The sequence below is a fragment of the Phoca vitulina genome, unplaced genomic scaffold (assembly GCF_004348235.1).
Source record: "Phoca vitulina isolate PV1807 unplaced genomic scaffold, GSC_HSeal_1.0 scaffold1, whole genome shotgun sequence".
Lineage (NCBI taxonomy): Eukaryota > Metazoa > Chordata > Mammalia > Carnivora > Phocidae > Phoca > Phoca vitulina.
Window position 1 is genome coordinate 84196065 of NW_022589704.1, and position 16952 is coordinate 84213016.

At 35.0% G+C, this 16952-nt stretch overlaps 1 protein-coding gene across 11 annotated transcripts in view; it reads left to right on the forward strand.

Annotated features, from left to right (window-relative positions):
- Positions 1 to 16952, forward strand: part of GTDC1 (glycosyltransferase like domain containing 1) — a 402869-nt gene that overhangs the window by 173536 nt on the left and 212381 nt on the right. For all 11 annotated transcript variants that reach the window (XM_032411042.1, XM_032411033.1, XM_032411026.1 and 8 more), the window contains 2 exons: positions 12747 to 12914; positions 16280 to 16453. In XM_032411042.1, the coding sequence (XP_032266933.1) occupies positions 12747 to 12914; positions 16280 to 16453 (342 nt within the window). The remainder of the gene's footprint in view (positions 1 to 12746; positions 12915 to 16279; positions 16454 to 16952) is intronic.

Sequence of the window (16952 nt, forward strand, 5' to 3'; positions counted from 1 at the left end):
CATACAGTTTCAACCATAATGTTAAGTTAATGCAGTTTTTTTCATTGACTCTGAAGTAATATATTTGTTGCTATGTTTATCTTAAAAATAAATTTTCATTGACTCTGTTTTTTTCTTCTATATATCTATAAACCTGTGCTTATAGAGATCCTATGTCCCTACAAAGAGAACTACCTAAGGAATATTTCTATATAAAAATAGTTTTTCGCCTCATGTATACTCATATTCTTTCTGCCTTTCTCACACACACATACACACACAGCCTCACACACTTATGTTACATTCTGGCACATTATAGAAGCAGGTAGCATATCCACTACCTGCTGTTGAAAGTGTTGACGATACTGAATTATTTATTCTATCTTCTACACTCTCCAAAATCGTTTTGGGTACTTTGACACATTTTGGTCTCTTCCATATGGATACTTCATGGTGGCAGAGTTGCCAGATGCTCAGGTTTTGTGACAGTCTTAGTTTTTCAAGGACTGTTGGAATATTCTTGGGAGAATCTCGCCTTGTTACTGAATCCTATGGAGTGGCAAAATACTAACATTTCTTTGAAAGTGTTTTTTTTAAGACAAGGAATTATTACAAAAAAGTTATTAGAATGTCCCGTCTGAGTGTATTTAGCTTTGGGCACTTAGTAAGGGAGCAGTTTGTCATGAAATTCATGTGTAATGAGTTGGCATCTCTAATAATGAGTAATAATAGCAGTATGTATAAATTTGGGGATTAAAACAAAGTTATTTAAGATATCAAATGTTAACTCTCCTATAACTTCAGCCCTTTGCTTATATCTCAGTTGCCAAAATACAAGATGAAGAACAGGATGTCAAGTCTATCTTATCTTATTATCCTCTATCTATCTATCTATGAAATATATATGTATTTCAAATCTATATTTCATATATATGAAATACGCTAAATATTTGCTTAATTGAATAGAATGCAGATATTTATAGTCCCAGATATTTGCTTTTCCTCTTTAATATTAATAGAAACCTTTCCAATCCCTGCCCTTCACACTTACTGAACTAGAAATTTTCTTCATCTTTTAAGGTCCATCTCAACCATTATCTCCTTTAAAGCCTTTCTGGCTCTCCTGGGCCAGTCTGAGTTTACTTTCTTGCTTCTCTTGTGGCATTTTGTGTATTTTCTGACATTCCCAGACCACGACTATATACAAATACAAAAGGGAAGAAAGGAAAGGACCGACTCAGAAGGGATGCATCCATTATGTGCTATGTGCAAATGTCTAATATGGCGGAAGGAGGCTTGGATGGCTTTTAGGTGACCTATGGTGTGTGACTCTCGGACATAGGCAATGGAAAATTCAAATAACATTGAGCCTCAGATATCTGTAAGGAGGCTGTAATGCATATTTACACCCATGTTCAAGTATTTCTCTCTGTATTGTGTGGAGAGAAAGGGAGGAACATAGTCAAAAACAGTTTTTCTGTTTGTTTTTTTTTCCCCCTCAGTGAGTGGGCTTTTTCCCCCCATTAAATGGAGAATATTTTATTCCCAACATCAAACTTGAAGCTGCTCCCAACATTGGAATTAGGAGGCAGGCTCACGAGCCACACCCCTGACTGGCTTCCTTTCTGTCACTGACTCTATACTACTTCCAGCTTTGCCTCTGACTGGCTAACCCAGAGCAGGTAACCTCATGTCGTGCTCCTCAGTCACCTAGTAAGCAAGTGTGGCCTGAGGCATTTTATGAGCTGTCATAAAATGGTGAGTCCCACATATAGTATAGTTTATCAAGGGTGAGACCAAGAAAACTGTATCTTACAAAGTTACTGTGCCATGTAGGTTATGTTGAATGACATCAAGACTTCATTTTTAGATCATCTTAACAATATTGTTTATATAGTATTCTGTACTTTTCACCTGTTTTTCCCTCCTGTACCTATGTATGTATTAGTTACTTAAAAAAAAAAAAAAAAAAAGAGGGCAATCATTTAAGTTGTGATCAAGGGAAGCATGTGAAGAAAATGTTTTTATTTGTGAAGCTTAGACAGCCATGTAGATTTTTAAATTTTCATTTTACTCTATTAAAATAGGAAATGTTAGTTTTTAAAAAGCTAGCTTTCAAATGGTTTCCCCTTGGTGATATAGACTAGAAAGCACATTCGTAGAATTTTTACATTGTTGGCTTGATGAGAAAGAGACACAGTGTTAATAAATCAATGTTTATAAAAAAATCTCATCTTTTAAAAAAAAGGTATGAAAGAGCGGGACACAGTCTCGGGACTCACACCTTCAGATTCTTTTTCTACTGCAGATGTACAATATTATTTAATATTTCACTGTCCCAGATAGTTTTTGAGTGCCTACTGTGGACAGTATATTTTACTGGCTTTGACTTTTGTAATTAGTTATCTAGTGATACCCTTATAATTAAAGTGATGTGTAAAATAGCAAAACATTGGGGCTACTAACTAAATTATTTGTGGGGAGGTATTTCTTCAGATGGCATATTAAGCACCAAATTCAGGGAAGATTTCAAAGAACTGTCTTGGACTTGCCAAAACAAACATAGGAGAAATAATCAAAACACAGGGATAATCTCTTTGAGCAGCATAACAACAAAATGTCACAAATCAAATGATAGAACAGCTCAATAGACTACAGGATTCTGGGAAGCAAATTTAAAACAAATACTCATAAGCACCAAAAAATTTAGGTCTTATGACCGATTATAGAAAGACTGAACATTTAGGAGACACTTTATTTTGTGCTTGTTAATTTTAGCAGTAGATGTGACTCAGTAAAAATAGCAAGTTACCATATTTTTCCTTGTTAGCTTATTCGTTATTTGGGCACAAAATACCTTACTTTCCATGGTTGTCAGGGGCACTTTACTTGATATACCAGGAGGCAGTTACTATTATTGTTGTTGTTGTTATGATTGCTTTAACTATTCCTGTGTCATAATGTTCAAGCCTAAAGGATGATGATATCTAAAAGCCACTCTGTGTTTGTCTATAGTTTGTTCCTCAGGCTTGTGCCTGAACTGAGCTTTATGTATCTATTTGAGCAGTAATCTTCCTGGCTTGACTGGTCACTGTGTCCTTAAATGTGTGTAATCTTAGACAACATAGGTAGTGTTGGGTTAGAGTAATGATAGGACCTATATCCATTGCCTTGGGTCTCTGGTCTTCCAACTTTATAATATTTAGAAATGAACTCCAGGGACTCAGGAGTGGCATGAACTAAAGGGCAAAGAACATTCCAATATAAAATGATATGCTGCTGTTAAGGAATAGTCTACGATAGATTAATCATGAGGTGAATTATAAATATTTCACATACTAATTATATTAGTTTATGGAGATAAAACACCATATGAAGTGTTCCCAGCACACTCAGCTAGTTAGATGTGCTTTGCATGTTAATTGACTTAGTTCTTCAAGGCTGATGATCATGAATCCCTGAAGATGACAGAAATCATCATCATGATATTGTACATTCCTGATCTTTGTACCAGGTTGACACCTACCTTCCCCCAAGAGTTCCTTTTCTTTGGATCGTATCATGAGTCCTTGATATATTAGGATGATGAAGCAGAGAACAGTGCCTGAGATATTATTAGGGACCCTAAAAAAAGTAATGGGTTCAGTCAAAAATGACATCAAATAATGCATCCTATACTTGTGTGCTCAAGGTAGAAGGTAAGTTCTTTCTTTTGGGGACATGAGATACTTCCCAACTTGTTTTTAATGGTAGGAGTAAATATCATATTGGACACTTGACTATATGTAGAGAATCAACCAGTTTTATTTTCTCAGTGTCACTGAGGTTATGAATGACTGACTCATTCATTCATTCACTTATTTGAAAACATTTATTGAGCATCTGAGATAGGATAGTGAACAAGGAAGATACAGGGCATGTTTGAAGAGAACTTAAAATCCAGATTGGTATCTGTCATGTTAGGGAAACTATAGAATACTAAAGAAAAGAACAGTAGATCTAATTTTTCTCATCAAGGAATATATACTTTAATGGGAGAAAACAAGATTACGTGAAATATTGGAGAAACATGTAAAGCAGATATGTAAAACTATGTAACAAACCAGGACCCACATTTTTAATGGACACATTTGGTGACCAGGCCCGTTAGTTCAATTAAATTTCCAATGCAATTTCTTCCATTAGTCTATTATCTGTTATCTTTAGTTACCTACTAGGCACTCCACTTATATACACATTTGTAGAAACTGTCTCTTCATTTCTTCTCTATTCCAACCACCGGTTTGTTTTCTCCTTTTGTATTAAGGAAGGTTACCACTGCCCATCTGACTGCACAATCTAGAAACGGCCTTACCCTTAGCCTGTTCCTCCAGTAGCCAAGTCAATATTGCTGTTATCTTCATTGCTTTTAATATCAGCTGCTGCTTTCTAGCCCAGTGCCTGACCATGTTCTTGTTATTTCAGTAGGCTGACTCCTTCGTGTGACTTGGGGTGGCCGCCTTGATTGTATGTCTCCAGGAGATCCTTCACTGATGGTCACTAGCTTTCCACTAGTTTGTCTAACTATGTAATCACTCAGTAAATGATGAATGAAGGGATGAAATAAAACTACTCAGGTTAGTACGGTTCTTCTTCATACCATTTATATTTTTACTTCTCAAACACAGATGATAATGAGAAGTACAATTAACGGGAACCATTGAATCACATTCTAATCTTAGATGACTCAAAATCAGTGTGGAATAATTGAAAAAAATAGAGGCTTTGGGTCCAGATCAACTTGGGTTTGGAACTCCTCTCTGCCTCTTAGTAACTGCTGTTGCCTTAGCACAAAACCAAACCTCTCGTGCTTTAATTTCTTAATCAGTAAACTGAAAATAAGAAGATGCATCTCTTAGGATGATTAAATTAGACTATATATGTAGAAAAATAAAAACCCTTGCATTATTCATGGTTCCTTGTCTTCCTTTAGAATATGATCACATGGCTGTTGGACAGCCACGGCTTTAAACAAATTGATTTTATCTTTGGATATATATATAGAACAACCCCCCTTATTTTGAGAGTGGTAGTGATGGTGATACTTTGATTCCTCATCCTCTCATTTTACTACTATTTTTCTCAGCCAACAAGCATTCACCACTCAGTTAAGGATAATAAGAAATAAAGCATTGTTAGTATAATTATAAGTGTACAGTGGATCCCCGTACTGCTAACAGATAAAGTGTGAACTTAGAAAACTTCTTACGCTATATTCGGGTGCTTCTAGGTCTGATGGAAGACCACCTTTCCAGTTTTATTTGATTACTTACTTTTTTTTTTAAACCCTCAACTTTAAGCAACCATCCCTCCTCTCTGACTGAATTCAAATAGCACTGATCATTCCAGACCAAGACCTCAGGACCCAGGACTCCCTTGATACACTCAATAAACTTGACCTTTCCTGGTCTTCCACTGCTCTTTGTTTTCTCTTCCTCCTCTGAACCGATCTTCTTTTAGTACCTCTCCCTTCATTTATAATCAGTCCTGCCCTGCTTTGTGACATTTCTTATGCAGGACAGAGCTGTTACTTCCTTTTTTCTTGTTATTTAATGTTTCCTGTATTTATGGCTTATTTTACCAGTTATATTGTCAGCTTCTTTTGAACAGGGGTGTTATCTTGTACTTCTTAGTTTGTTGAGACTTAACAATATTTTGATTTGTAGACTAATTGATAGATTATCTAAAACAGATATATCTATAAATGTTCTGAGTGGTTCATATTCCCTTACGTCTTACAAGAATACTCTTAATAGATTCTGGTCCCAGAATACATCAAAAATGCTTAAGTATACACAGTAAAAATTGCAATTTATTTCTGATTTTTTTTTTCCCATTACTAGACACGCACTCCCTTCCTCTTTCTTCCTTTCTTGTTACCAGCGTAATTACTGGGTGTCTTTTATGGATTAGACACAATACCAAGAATGAAAGGACTTGAGAGTTAGCTTGAATAACTTGAGACACCTAAATTTAAGTGGCTCCTTTAGCTAAAAAAGCTCATATATATATATATATATATACACACACACACATATATATACATATACATATATATATATACACATATATATACACATGTGTATATATAATTTGTCTCCTTAGGCAGCTGTGAGGCAGGTGAGAGTGCTGATGACTGTGGAGTGGATATGTGTTAAGAAACCCCTTGGAGATACTGTTCAGTGACATGTCCTATCTACAGACTTTGATTCCCTGCCTTCTGGACACGTGTTCTTTACACAGTATTCTCCTGGCCATAATGATAAACACAGGAAAGGAACATTACATGGTGGAGGAAAAAAGCAAAACTGATTACTTGATGCTACCCTACGGGACAGCCTTTGGGAAGCTGGGTACTCTATTTAACAGCCTGTAAATTACCCATCACGGGAACCTGGAAATTAAATGACTACATTTCCTTTTCCTTTAGATAAGACTTCCATCTTGTATTTTTAATTGTTTTAGCAAATGGAAACATTTTGTTATGCGTGTTCTTGAAGGTTTTTGAAAATCCATAGCATTTAAACGTGCAGTTGAAATGGTCTAATTAAGATGAAGTAGCTGACAACTAAAGCATAGTGTGTTAAAATGAATTTTGCATATCAGTGATTAATGAATATTAGAACTCTGTTATCATTCTACACAGGTTTTACAAATTAAAGAAATATATATTTAAGCCAAAGACTTTTGAAGGGTTTGGAAATAATTTTCATTTATGCATGTATGTGTTATTGAGCTCCTATTATATTAGAACATTATCACCACACTCTGGAAGTGACAAAGTGAAGGAAACGATAGTGCTCCTCTGTTTCATGTCTTACATCCAGTTCATCAGCAAACCCTGCCGTCGGCCCCTTCTCGTTGCCTCCAGCACTGCCATCTTGACCCAAGCTACCATCACTTCTTTTCTCTTCCCCTGACTGTTCTTCTGTCTTTTGAAAAGATTCCTTACAGTCTGTTTCCCATGCGGTAGTCAGCGTAAAGTTTTCTGCTACTAAAAAGCAATAAAACAGCTCATGAAATACATAAACAAATGTAATAGAAATATAAGAGGTTATACAAGAAAATTTTTAAACTTTATAGATAGATGAATATAAGAGTCATGAGCTGGTTGAAGATACTGTGACACATCACATCATGAAATCTGTTAAAAACCATATTTCAGAAATAATTTTTAACATAGTAAAACGGCATGTTAAGTATTAGAAGCAAAAGAAAAAAAAATCTATGTAGTAATGGCAATAATGTATATATACTACAAAGTGAAAAGAATAAAAGTGAATATACCCAATATGCATGTATAACTTTGTCATTTCCCTTCTTAAAAATCCTCAGTCTCTTTCCCATTGCTCTTACCATAATATCCAAAATTATTTTCATAATAAGAGCTTTTCTTGCAAAGGCTTCCAAACTTCCTTAGCCTCTTCTCTGTCCACTTTCTCATTGAACAAATTGCTTCAGCCTCCTTGCTCCTTATTCAGTCCCCCCACCTGCCAATTTTCTTTTTGCCTTAGCTACTTTATTTTCCATCTTATGTCCATCATTTAACATAGTGCCTTGCAAATAATGGATGTTCAACATATACTGACTAAATGAGCACCAGAATGAAAATAGTGGCTATTTCTTTTTTGGGGGTGGTTGCAGATGATACTCACTTAATTTATATTTTTTGTACTTAAAACATTTTCTGTTGTGAACATATGCTTTCTAATTATCAGGAGGAAAAAGAAATAATGCCATTCCAGAATTAGGTAGGTGAAATTCAGCAAGTCAGGAGGAACTTAGAAATTAGGTTATCACAAGCAGGTCAGGGGTCTAAGAAAATCAGTTCAGTGAGGAATTGCATTCAGGTATCATGGGTAAAGTGTTGGATTGAGGAAATCTGGTCCATTCACAGCTGTGCTTTCCCATACAGTACCCATTACTTTATAGCTATTTCATTTAAGCTTAAATGAATCAAGTTTAAGTCAGTTTAAAATTTAGTTCCTCCATTGCACTAGCTACATTTCAAGTGCTCCATAACCATATGTAGCTAGTTGCTGCTATATTGGATACTACATACAGGTATAAAACATTTCCATCATCACAGAAAACACCATATCACAGAAAGTATAGGATCTAGAATCCTAGAGAGTCTATATCAAGGAACAAGAACCAAGATAAGCAGCAATGGAACAACAAAGACTTTGGTAATGAGGCTGAGCAACATGAATCTAGACAAGGAGTTTAAGTATTGAGCAAGGAGACACAACTGGAAGAATGGAATTTACTCTTTTATCAAAGGCCTACTGAAGCCCTGCAAAGAATTATTTAAGAATTCAACCCAAACTAGGATCCGTGTTAAATTGTGTACTATATCTTTTTATATGATAAAATTGCTAAATGGTTTTGTGGGGTAGAAGGGGCCATTGAAAAGATTTCATGGAGCGAGATTGAGATAACTTAGTTCATGAAGTATTATTACTAGATTGCATGGTGGTGGTTGGAATATTGAATGTCTGTTTACTGTTTCTCATTTCACTGCCCTTCCATACCCTTTAAGATAATAAAAGTATGCACTGTGATAATAGTGGTCCCATTCCTACAGTGCTTAGGTATATTTCAGCATCTCTTTTTATGTATTAAGAGAATAGAGTAAAAGCCAAATAACTAGTTTATTCAAACTGAGCCAGCAAGTATAAAATCTCTAATTTTGAATTTCATTATGTTGAATGATTTTGGATTCCTTAAGCAAATATGACTCAGATTGTAGATATAATGTGTATTGGAAACAGTTGAAACATGTGTATGGATACAACCCCCTGTAGAACGGTGTTAATGTGGTTGGAGCACAGAGCATTTTGGTTAGACGATTATAATAGCAGCTTACTTAATACTTTTGGTGAGATGGTATAAGCTAATGATGTAGCCGTTAATTTGAATTTAGCAGACATTTTAAATATAGGTTTCTCTTACAGAGACAAAAGTTGCAATTTAAAGCTCTTTGGTGGTCTAAAAACAGCTTAATTCTGTAGTAGCATGGGAATAAGTATTAATACAGCTTACACAGTGATTGTACTATGTCATGTTTGTGAAAGATTGCACAACCGCTTTCTCTGGTTTTTATGTTAATTTAAAAATATTAAACATAAAGCCTTATAACATCTTCATGCTGAGATAAACTGTTCAATTTAACTTGTGCTCAGGCAGCAGCTGTCAGGAATTATCTTGTTCCTAGTGGTTTTTGCTATCACCTTGTGCCCTTTCCTGTCAGAGACACAGTGTGGGATGATAAAGCTCACCTTGTTAGGATTTATTGCTTAAATAATACCTGACGCAAGAAGAACATTGGAAGCCTAGGGGTTAGCTGCTGATCGAGTGAAGCCATTCATTGTATTAACTTTTTTTTTAATTGTTGGAAGGGGGTAAAGTAAAAATTGCCTGTGAATCTTACCCGTGTTCCTTTCGTGGGCATATTCATTGCTTTTTTTGGGGGGGGGTGCCCTTGACTTAAGTATTTATGGAACTGCTTGTTGTCCAATTTACTATTTTACAAGTGAAAAAGTAAAGAAGAAATGTTTTCCTAATGCTGGAGATAATTCCCACAATTTGGAAGTAGTGAGGACTATTTCAAGATCAGTTATAAAAATAAAATGATTTTCCTGTTAATGATTGAACAAACTGAAGGAAGTGTTGGTGTGGGCCATCCCAAATGGTTAATATTGTGAAAGTCATTGCGGTTTCACTTCTGAATGTATTACATTCTTTCATTTAGGAGGTTTTATTTGGAAGGCTCAACTTTAGATCTGGATTCCTTAATTATGGATCAGCTAGCAGGTAGGGTAAGGAGAGGAGGTGTATGGTAGGAGTAGAGTGAAGGACTCTCCTTGGTTAAACATTTGCTACAGATGGTCCATCCTGAGGATAATTCTCATGTTGGAAATTAACAATTGGATTATGACTAGAAATACATATATAATGGGTTTATTGTTTATGGAATGTGTTTTTCCCTTCTACTCACTGCCATTTAATGCATATTTCCTCAAATTTACGGTTTTGTAAATGTATAACTGAACAACAGTTGGAAGACTAGATCACTGAATTACAATATACCATTAATTTAGATTAATCAATTGTTAACATTTTATCCATTTTTATCTCTATGCAAATATATACATATGAATATTTATTGTTATTAGTAGCCTTTTAACTGAACCATGTAAGAATTAGTTGTAGACATGGTGACACTTCACATGTAAATAATTCATTGTGTCTCCCAAGAATAAGTATATTCTCGTCCATGACCATAATAAAATTATTACACTTGAGAAATTTAAGATTGATAAAAATGTACAGTCTTATATTAAGTCCATATTCAGAGTTTTTATCCTTATAATGTCATTTATAACTGTCTTTTCCCCATCTAGTATCCAGTCAAGAATCACACATTGTATTTTGTTTTGGTATCTCTTTATTTTCCTTTAACCTAGATTTTTTTTCCCTTTATGACATTGACATTTTTGGATATCAAGCCCTGTTATTTTGCAGAATATTTATCTGATTGTCTCCTCATGACCAAATTCAGGTCAGGCATTTTTGGCAGGAATACTACATTGGTGATTTGTATCTTTGTCAGTGTACCACATTGGAAAATACATATCACTTGTCCTATTATTGTTCATATTAAGTTTGATGACTTGGGTAAATTGATGTCTACCAAATTTGTCCATTAAGGTACCATTTTTTCTTTGTAGTTAATAAGTAATATGGGGGCTGCATTTAATGAATTTTTCAGCCTTGTGTGTGAAAAACATTGAGCTTGCTCGGGTCTCATGATTAAGAATGAGTAATTGTTTGCAGTAGTGTTGTATGGAGGGAGAGGAGGGGATATTTCTCAATAATTAGACTCACAAGTCATCATCCATTTTCTTTTAAGGAAAATATTGATTGAGATTAATATTTTATTGTTCCCTTTACTAAGGATCAGATTTGTAGATAAGCAAATATCTTCGTATTTCAGAATTTTCAATCCAAGCTTTAGAAAGTCTTATACTTGGTGGTGGTGGTGGGCATGTTTTTAGACAAAATATAGTATTTTTTATCGTAATTTTTCTCCTTGCTTTAGTTGAGTACAGACAATTAAAAAAAAATAAATACATCTCCTTTGTAAGATTTTTTACTTCAAAGCATTAAACCATGGCATTAATACAGCAGTGTGGGTTTAAAGAGAGATCACTGCCTTTTGGTCTTATGTGCCTTTTTTAGTCCATGAAGAAGACACTTGAATTCCTATTTATGATATATGCACTTATCATGTAATCATTCTTCTTATGTGAAAGGCTAGTGCTGCAGATCATATAAACACCTGAAGTTAGCCATTTGGCTTGTCAGCAAGGGAGAATTTATAGTAGTTGTAATCATGGTAATAATAAGTATGATATTTTGTATTTATTAAGTACAGAAAAAAGCATTTGTAATGTAAGTGGTCCACAGCCAATTCATATCTGTGGTGTAATGAAAAGTACTTCAGGCTTGGAAGACCAGGAGTCTCTGCTTTGCCACTTTATACCAGTGTGATTCTAGAAAAAAAAAGAAGAAAAAAAAAAAACTTAACCTTCTTGAACCTCATTTTTTAGAATGGGAATTAAAGCTGTAAGGGTCAAGTGATGCTACATTATGTTATAAAGGTGGCATTCCGTCAAAATTGTGCCATCTAAATGTCCTCAGCCGTTCAGGGGACTGTAATTTGTCTCTCTTTTGTATCCATATGTGGTACACCTTGTTAGTGAAACATTTCCAGGTTGTCCTAGATAGTTATTACTCCTTTCTTGTTTGTTTCTTTTACTTGTTTTTGTCACTGTTGCAGGCAGCATTTATCCTGGTGGGCTCTCTTGTTTCATCTTTTCTGTTCTCCTTGGCTAGACTCTGGCACACAGTAGGCATTTAGTAAATATTTGTGGAGTGAATGGGTGAATAGACACTTTCATTTATAAGCATGGTAGGTAAGCTTTCAGTTTCCTTTTTTCCACAAAGATAAGGAATCAGCTTTCTTCTTCTTTTTTATATTTATGTTTTTATATAAGGGGTTTTATAGATTATACATCTGGTGCCATTAGCAGTCCAGTAATGGAGAATAAAATATTGAAAAAAGAAAAACACAAAATATTGCAGAGCAGTTTAAAAAAAGGGAGGGAGGAGGGACAGTGAGAAAACATGCCAAGAGAAAAAGACCACACTCGATAAGTCTATTGCATAAATCAAAAGGGTTTATGTCATAACATGAACATGTGCCATTCCTGCTCGTATATTGAATTTCAGTAGTTTGTTGCATAAAGAAGTGAAGTGTAATGAAACTGGCAAGCAAAGTATTCCCCAGTCAGCCTTATCTTTGTTCCATTTGTCCTTCAGATAGAGCTTTTCTTGCCTTTTTCAATAAAATCCATCCGGCTTTTTTTTTTTCTCTTTTTTCTTTTCTTTCTTTCTTTCTTTCTTTTTTTTTTTTTTTTGCATCTCTCAGTAACTGAGCTGAGAAGACCAATGAGATTCGGGGCTTTTATAGTTCTTAGCAGCTGCTTTTTAAGAGATCAAAACTTAGAATGCTGCTACATGGTATTAAGGCTTAACTATTGATGTGTCCCTATAGGGGATATGTTTTTCTTGGGGTAGGAAGAGGGAAAAGGGGAGAAGGGTGAAGGATGACCACTTCAGGCATGCTTGGGACAGTAAACTTTAATTTCCTTGTTTCCTAGGATCCTCTTTGCAAGCTCAGTGCTGAACCTGACCGAACTGGCTGCCCTTCGGCCTGACCTTGGGAAATTGAAAAAGATTCTGTACTTCCATGAGAACCAATTGATATATCCTGTCAAGAAATGTCAGGAGAGGGATTTCCAATATGGATACAACCAAATTCTCTCATGGTAGGTATAGAATGTATCATTATATTTAGTCCTTTACCACCATTTTCTTTATAGATAGTTAGCTTTTAAATCTGGAGACCTACTGTACACTTATTTTAAAAACACCTTAACGTGGGGGCGTATGTGTAAACGTACCTTCCACGGTAGTAACTGCTTGCGCCTTTGCAATATATGTATATAGAGGAGAACAGCCAATCCTTTTATAAAATACTCACATGTAACAATCTAATTATATGTTGAACTAGTTATCTGACTATTTTCTACAACATTTAAAATAGAATCACAGTGTTGACACGAGACCTTCTTCCCCCCTTGATTCCATCATGTATTGTTTAAGGGGTACTTTTAGAAAAGAGCGGTTAGTCAAGTCTCATTTACCAACCACTTTCAATATATATAGAAATTTATAGAGGAAGAAATAGAAATTAGAGCATAATAGAGCAAGGGGGTTTTGTCCTCTTTTTTTCTTATTGTTTATAAGAGAAAACTATGGAAAATGAATCTTTAGGTGGTTGGGTTTTTTTTTCTTTTCCCCTCATTGAGTCTTCTGAAATTGCACAGCCTTAAAATACCATGACATTTCAAAGGTGATGGTCCTTCTCTGTTGTTACTTCAACAAAGTGTATCTCTTGAAGCTTAGTTAATGAAAGAAGTTAATAACAACTCTGAAACGGTTTTGTGATTGGATCCTACTCACATAACTGTAGCAATCAAATAGAATCAGGTTGGCCGTGATTGGGTACATCTTACTCACCTTTTTAAAATAGTTATTAGCAGTTGGGATTGATGGTGTGTTTAAACAGACTCCCAACTCTTACAAGCATATTCCATAGTTTAGTTGACATAGAGAAACAGCTATATGGTAATATTTCTGTGTTTTGAGCATTTCGTAAATGTTTTCCTGCAATCATTTTTACAAGCTGCTTCAATTGTGAAGTAGCAGCACTATCAAAATAGAGTGGAACTGCTTCACGTCAAATGTCTCATAAAAATGCAACCGTTTTAAAATTTCATAATAAAATTAAAATACTTTATTTTATATTGAAACAGAGAAGGGAAATATGTTTTAAAAACAAAAATAATATCATTTTGTGCTTTATCAATATGGAAAACATTTGTAATATTCTTTTGATTTCTTGAATTAGCATCATTCTTTTCCTCTGATAGTGTGTGTTTATTACCCCTGAGAAATAACTGGGGAAAAAATTAAGTCTGTTTTTCCCTTTATGGGTGGCTTTAAAGTTAATGGAAGTTACACCCACTCATATCGGAGCCGAAATGCATGAGAATATTTCTGTAGGCTGTCTTGGATCTTTAATTTAGCATAGACTGGGTTTTTAAGAGCGTAAGTAGTTGGGTTGCCTGCCCTGTGAGGGCAGATGTCTATAAAAAAATTTTAGCTCACTGCCCCTCATCTCTCTATTTTATAAAAGATTGTTTTTGCTCAAAAGGAATGAGACTATAAAAGCCCGTACATGGTTTTCTGGCATTGCTCTTCTCAGGAGGGTAAACTGATAGACAAGCTCGGAGAGAAAGAAGTAGACTCGATCATTGGTTGGACTCTTAATAAGAAAAAAATGGTTTGCAGTTGTCCAGAGGAAAAATAAGAGTGTCAGAAAGCAGTCCTGTTTCAGATTCTCTTTGAAAAGTATGAGTCTTGCTTCCTCAAATGTTTCTTTAGTTTTCTTGCTGACTTCTGCTTTTGTTGGCATTGTCGGATTTCTTTCTTGACCGAGTGGCAGTTAAGGACTTCAGAGGTGACTGACATAAACACTCACCTTAAATAGAGGTTTCACTAACCCTCTGACTTATGAACAAATGTCGTAACTGTATATTATGACCTGTGGGTCGCTATTACAATATGTGACATATGGTGAAAACAGACTAGCTGTAAAACATCCTTCAACTTTTCGTCTATTATTATATTGGCTTCTTTATTGCTTGCTGTTGTGTCAGCACTTCTGTGACATTCTTTTGTATTATCCATGCTGTTATCACCCCTACCCCCAAATTTCCCCTAAGTTGCAACCAAAAAAAAAAAAAAAAATACTTGTAGGGAAAAGCAGTTTTGCAGGGGAAGCATAAAGGTGGCAGTTCAAAGTTCCTTTTGTAGGCTTTTCCTTCTGCTGTGCATTAATAATAGAAACTTTGGCTGTCCTCAGTAAACAGGAGATTTGCTATGGTATTCCTGTTCTGTAAGCTCTGCCTCTTCATTTGTGTTTTGCTGTCTTACGGACTTATGTGTCTTTTCCATTTTTTGATTTTATCACTTTTAAGGTGAAATAAAACTAACTACTATTTGAGTTTATATACCTCCTCACTAAAACATTTGTGTGCATTTTACTGAGATCCAGGGACACTGAGACACTGAATCATTGCTTAAAGCAAAGAGGGCCGTTTAAAAAAATCAAACAATTATTTATTAAATCAGTTTTTTGACCCATAAAGGGGACATACTACATATTCAGGTTTTATCCGGCTTGCTCCTAGTTATCATTTGTGTTCATTGGTCTTCAAAAAAATGTTTTAGGCAATTCTGAACACTGTTGACATATTTATGACATCTAAATTTGTTATCACATTTCCTTATAACAATGTATTTTAGATTATTTGTATTTAAAAAATATTAAAGTGAGGAACACAATCTTTCCATCAAAAGTAATAGATAGTATTATATTTATTTCATTTAATTCTGAAGGTCCGTGGTGTTGTGGTTGGTCCTTCTTCTTTGACTACCCCAAATATAATATAATAGTAAAATAAGTTACTTGTAGAGATCCCATATAATCCTTCCTATAGAGTTCCAGAACTTTAAAAAATCTAATGGTTTCTTGAAGCAAGGATTAAACAAGAAATAGACTTTAACCACATGTTTAAAGGTATTCTTCCGTGTGAAATAGCTTTATCTGAACTAGTCTCCTTGAAGGTACTGAAAAGTATGGCAGATGTCCTGTTCTCAGTAGTATGGTGTAAAACGGTGTATATCGCTGACATAGAAATCACGCATGGGTATGTGGGCCACAAAGAAAAAGGTCCTGCTGTACTTAGTGTTGTTGATAATACAGAAAGTCCTGACACTGCAGAAAAACAAACTTTGTTTGAAGCCTCATAAGATCCCAGTACATCATTTAATTCCTCCCTTGCCTTTCCTCCCTGATGCCAGCAATCTAACTTACCATGATACAATGGGGATGAAACTAACTTATCTGTTAGAGGCAATTTAATAAATACCGATGGGAAATGCAGAGTTCTTTGCAAACCCAAGTACAATATAAACTCTGATTAACACAGAAGTCTTGTTCTTATAAAAACTAACTGTGAATGAGTGTGGGTTCATCCTTTGCATTTATCCCTTCCCTTTCCAGCCTGGTGGCTGATGTGGTGGTGTTCAACTCGGTTTTTAATATGGAGTCATTTCTTACCTCTATTGGAAAATTTATGAAGCTGATTCCTGATCACAGACCCAGGGATCTGGAAAGCATCATCAGACCCAAGTGCCAAGTTATTTACTTTCCCATCAGGTTTCCTGATGTGAGCAGGTCAGTATGTTTGACTCCGTTTTTAATATTGTGTCATAAATTATTCCCCAAATGTATAGAAATCGGTGGTGTTCCTGCCAATTTGAACTTTTCAGTGTAAGTATGTAATTAGAGAATCGAGTTCTATTTCACCATGCTGTGATTTACAAACATTTTAAATAATCATGTGTCCAGCCGATCCCTGAATGGTTAGTTCTGATATTGAGTTCATCCTTTCTTTAGTGTTATTTATTGGTTTCCTCAAGCAAGCTGCTTTGGCTTTTTTGACACTTACTGTTTTGTTTCTTTATTTGTTGTTTTGTTACAGAAGTCATTGTCAAGCATATCTCTCAACCTTTGCATTCAGCTTATGCCCATGCGTTTATATGTATATAGCAACTGTTCTAAGTAAGTCAGTGTTAAATTTCACCGCTTGGGTTACTTTCGTTTCCTGTGCTGTTTTCTTCTATTTTTTTCCTTCTTCCATTTTTTATTATTTATATTATCTTAATAAAGAGGT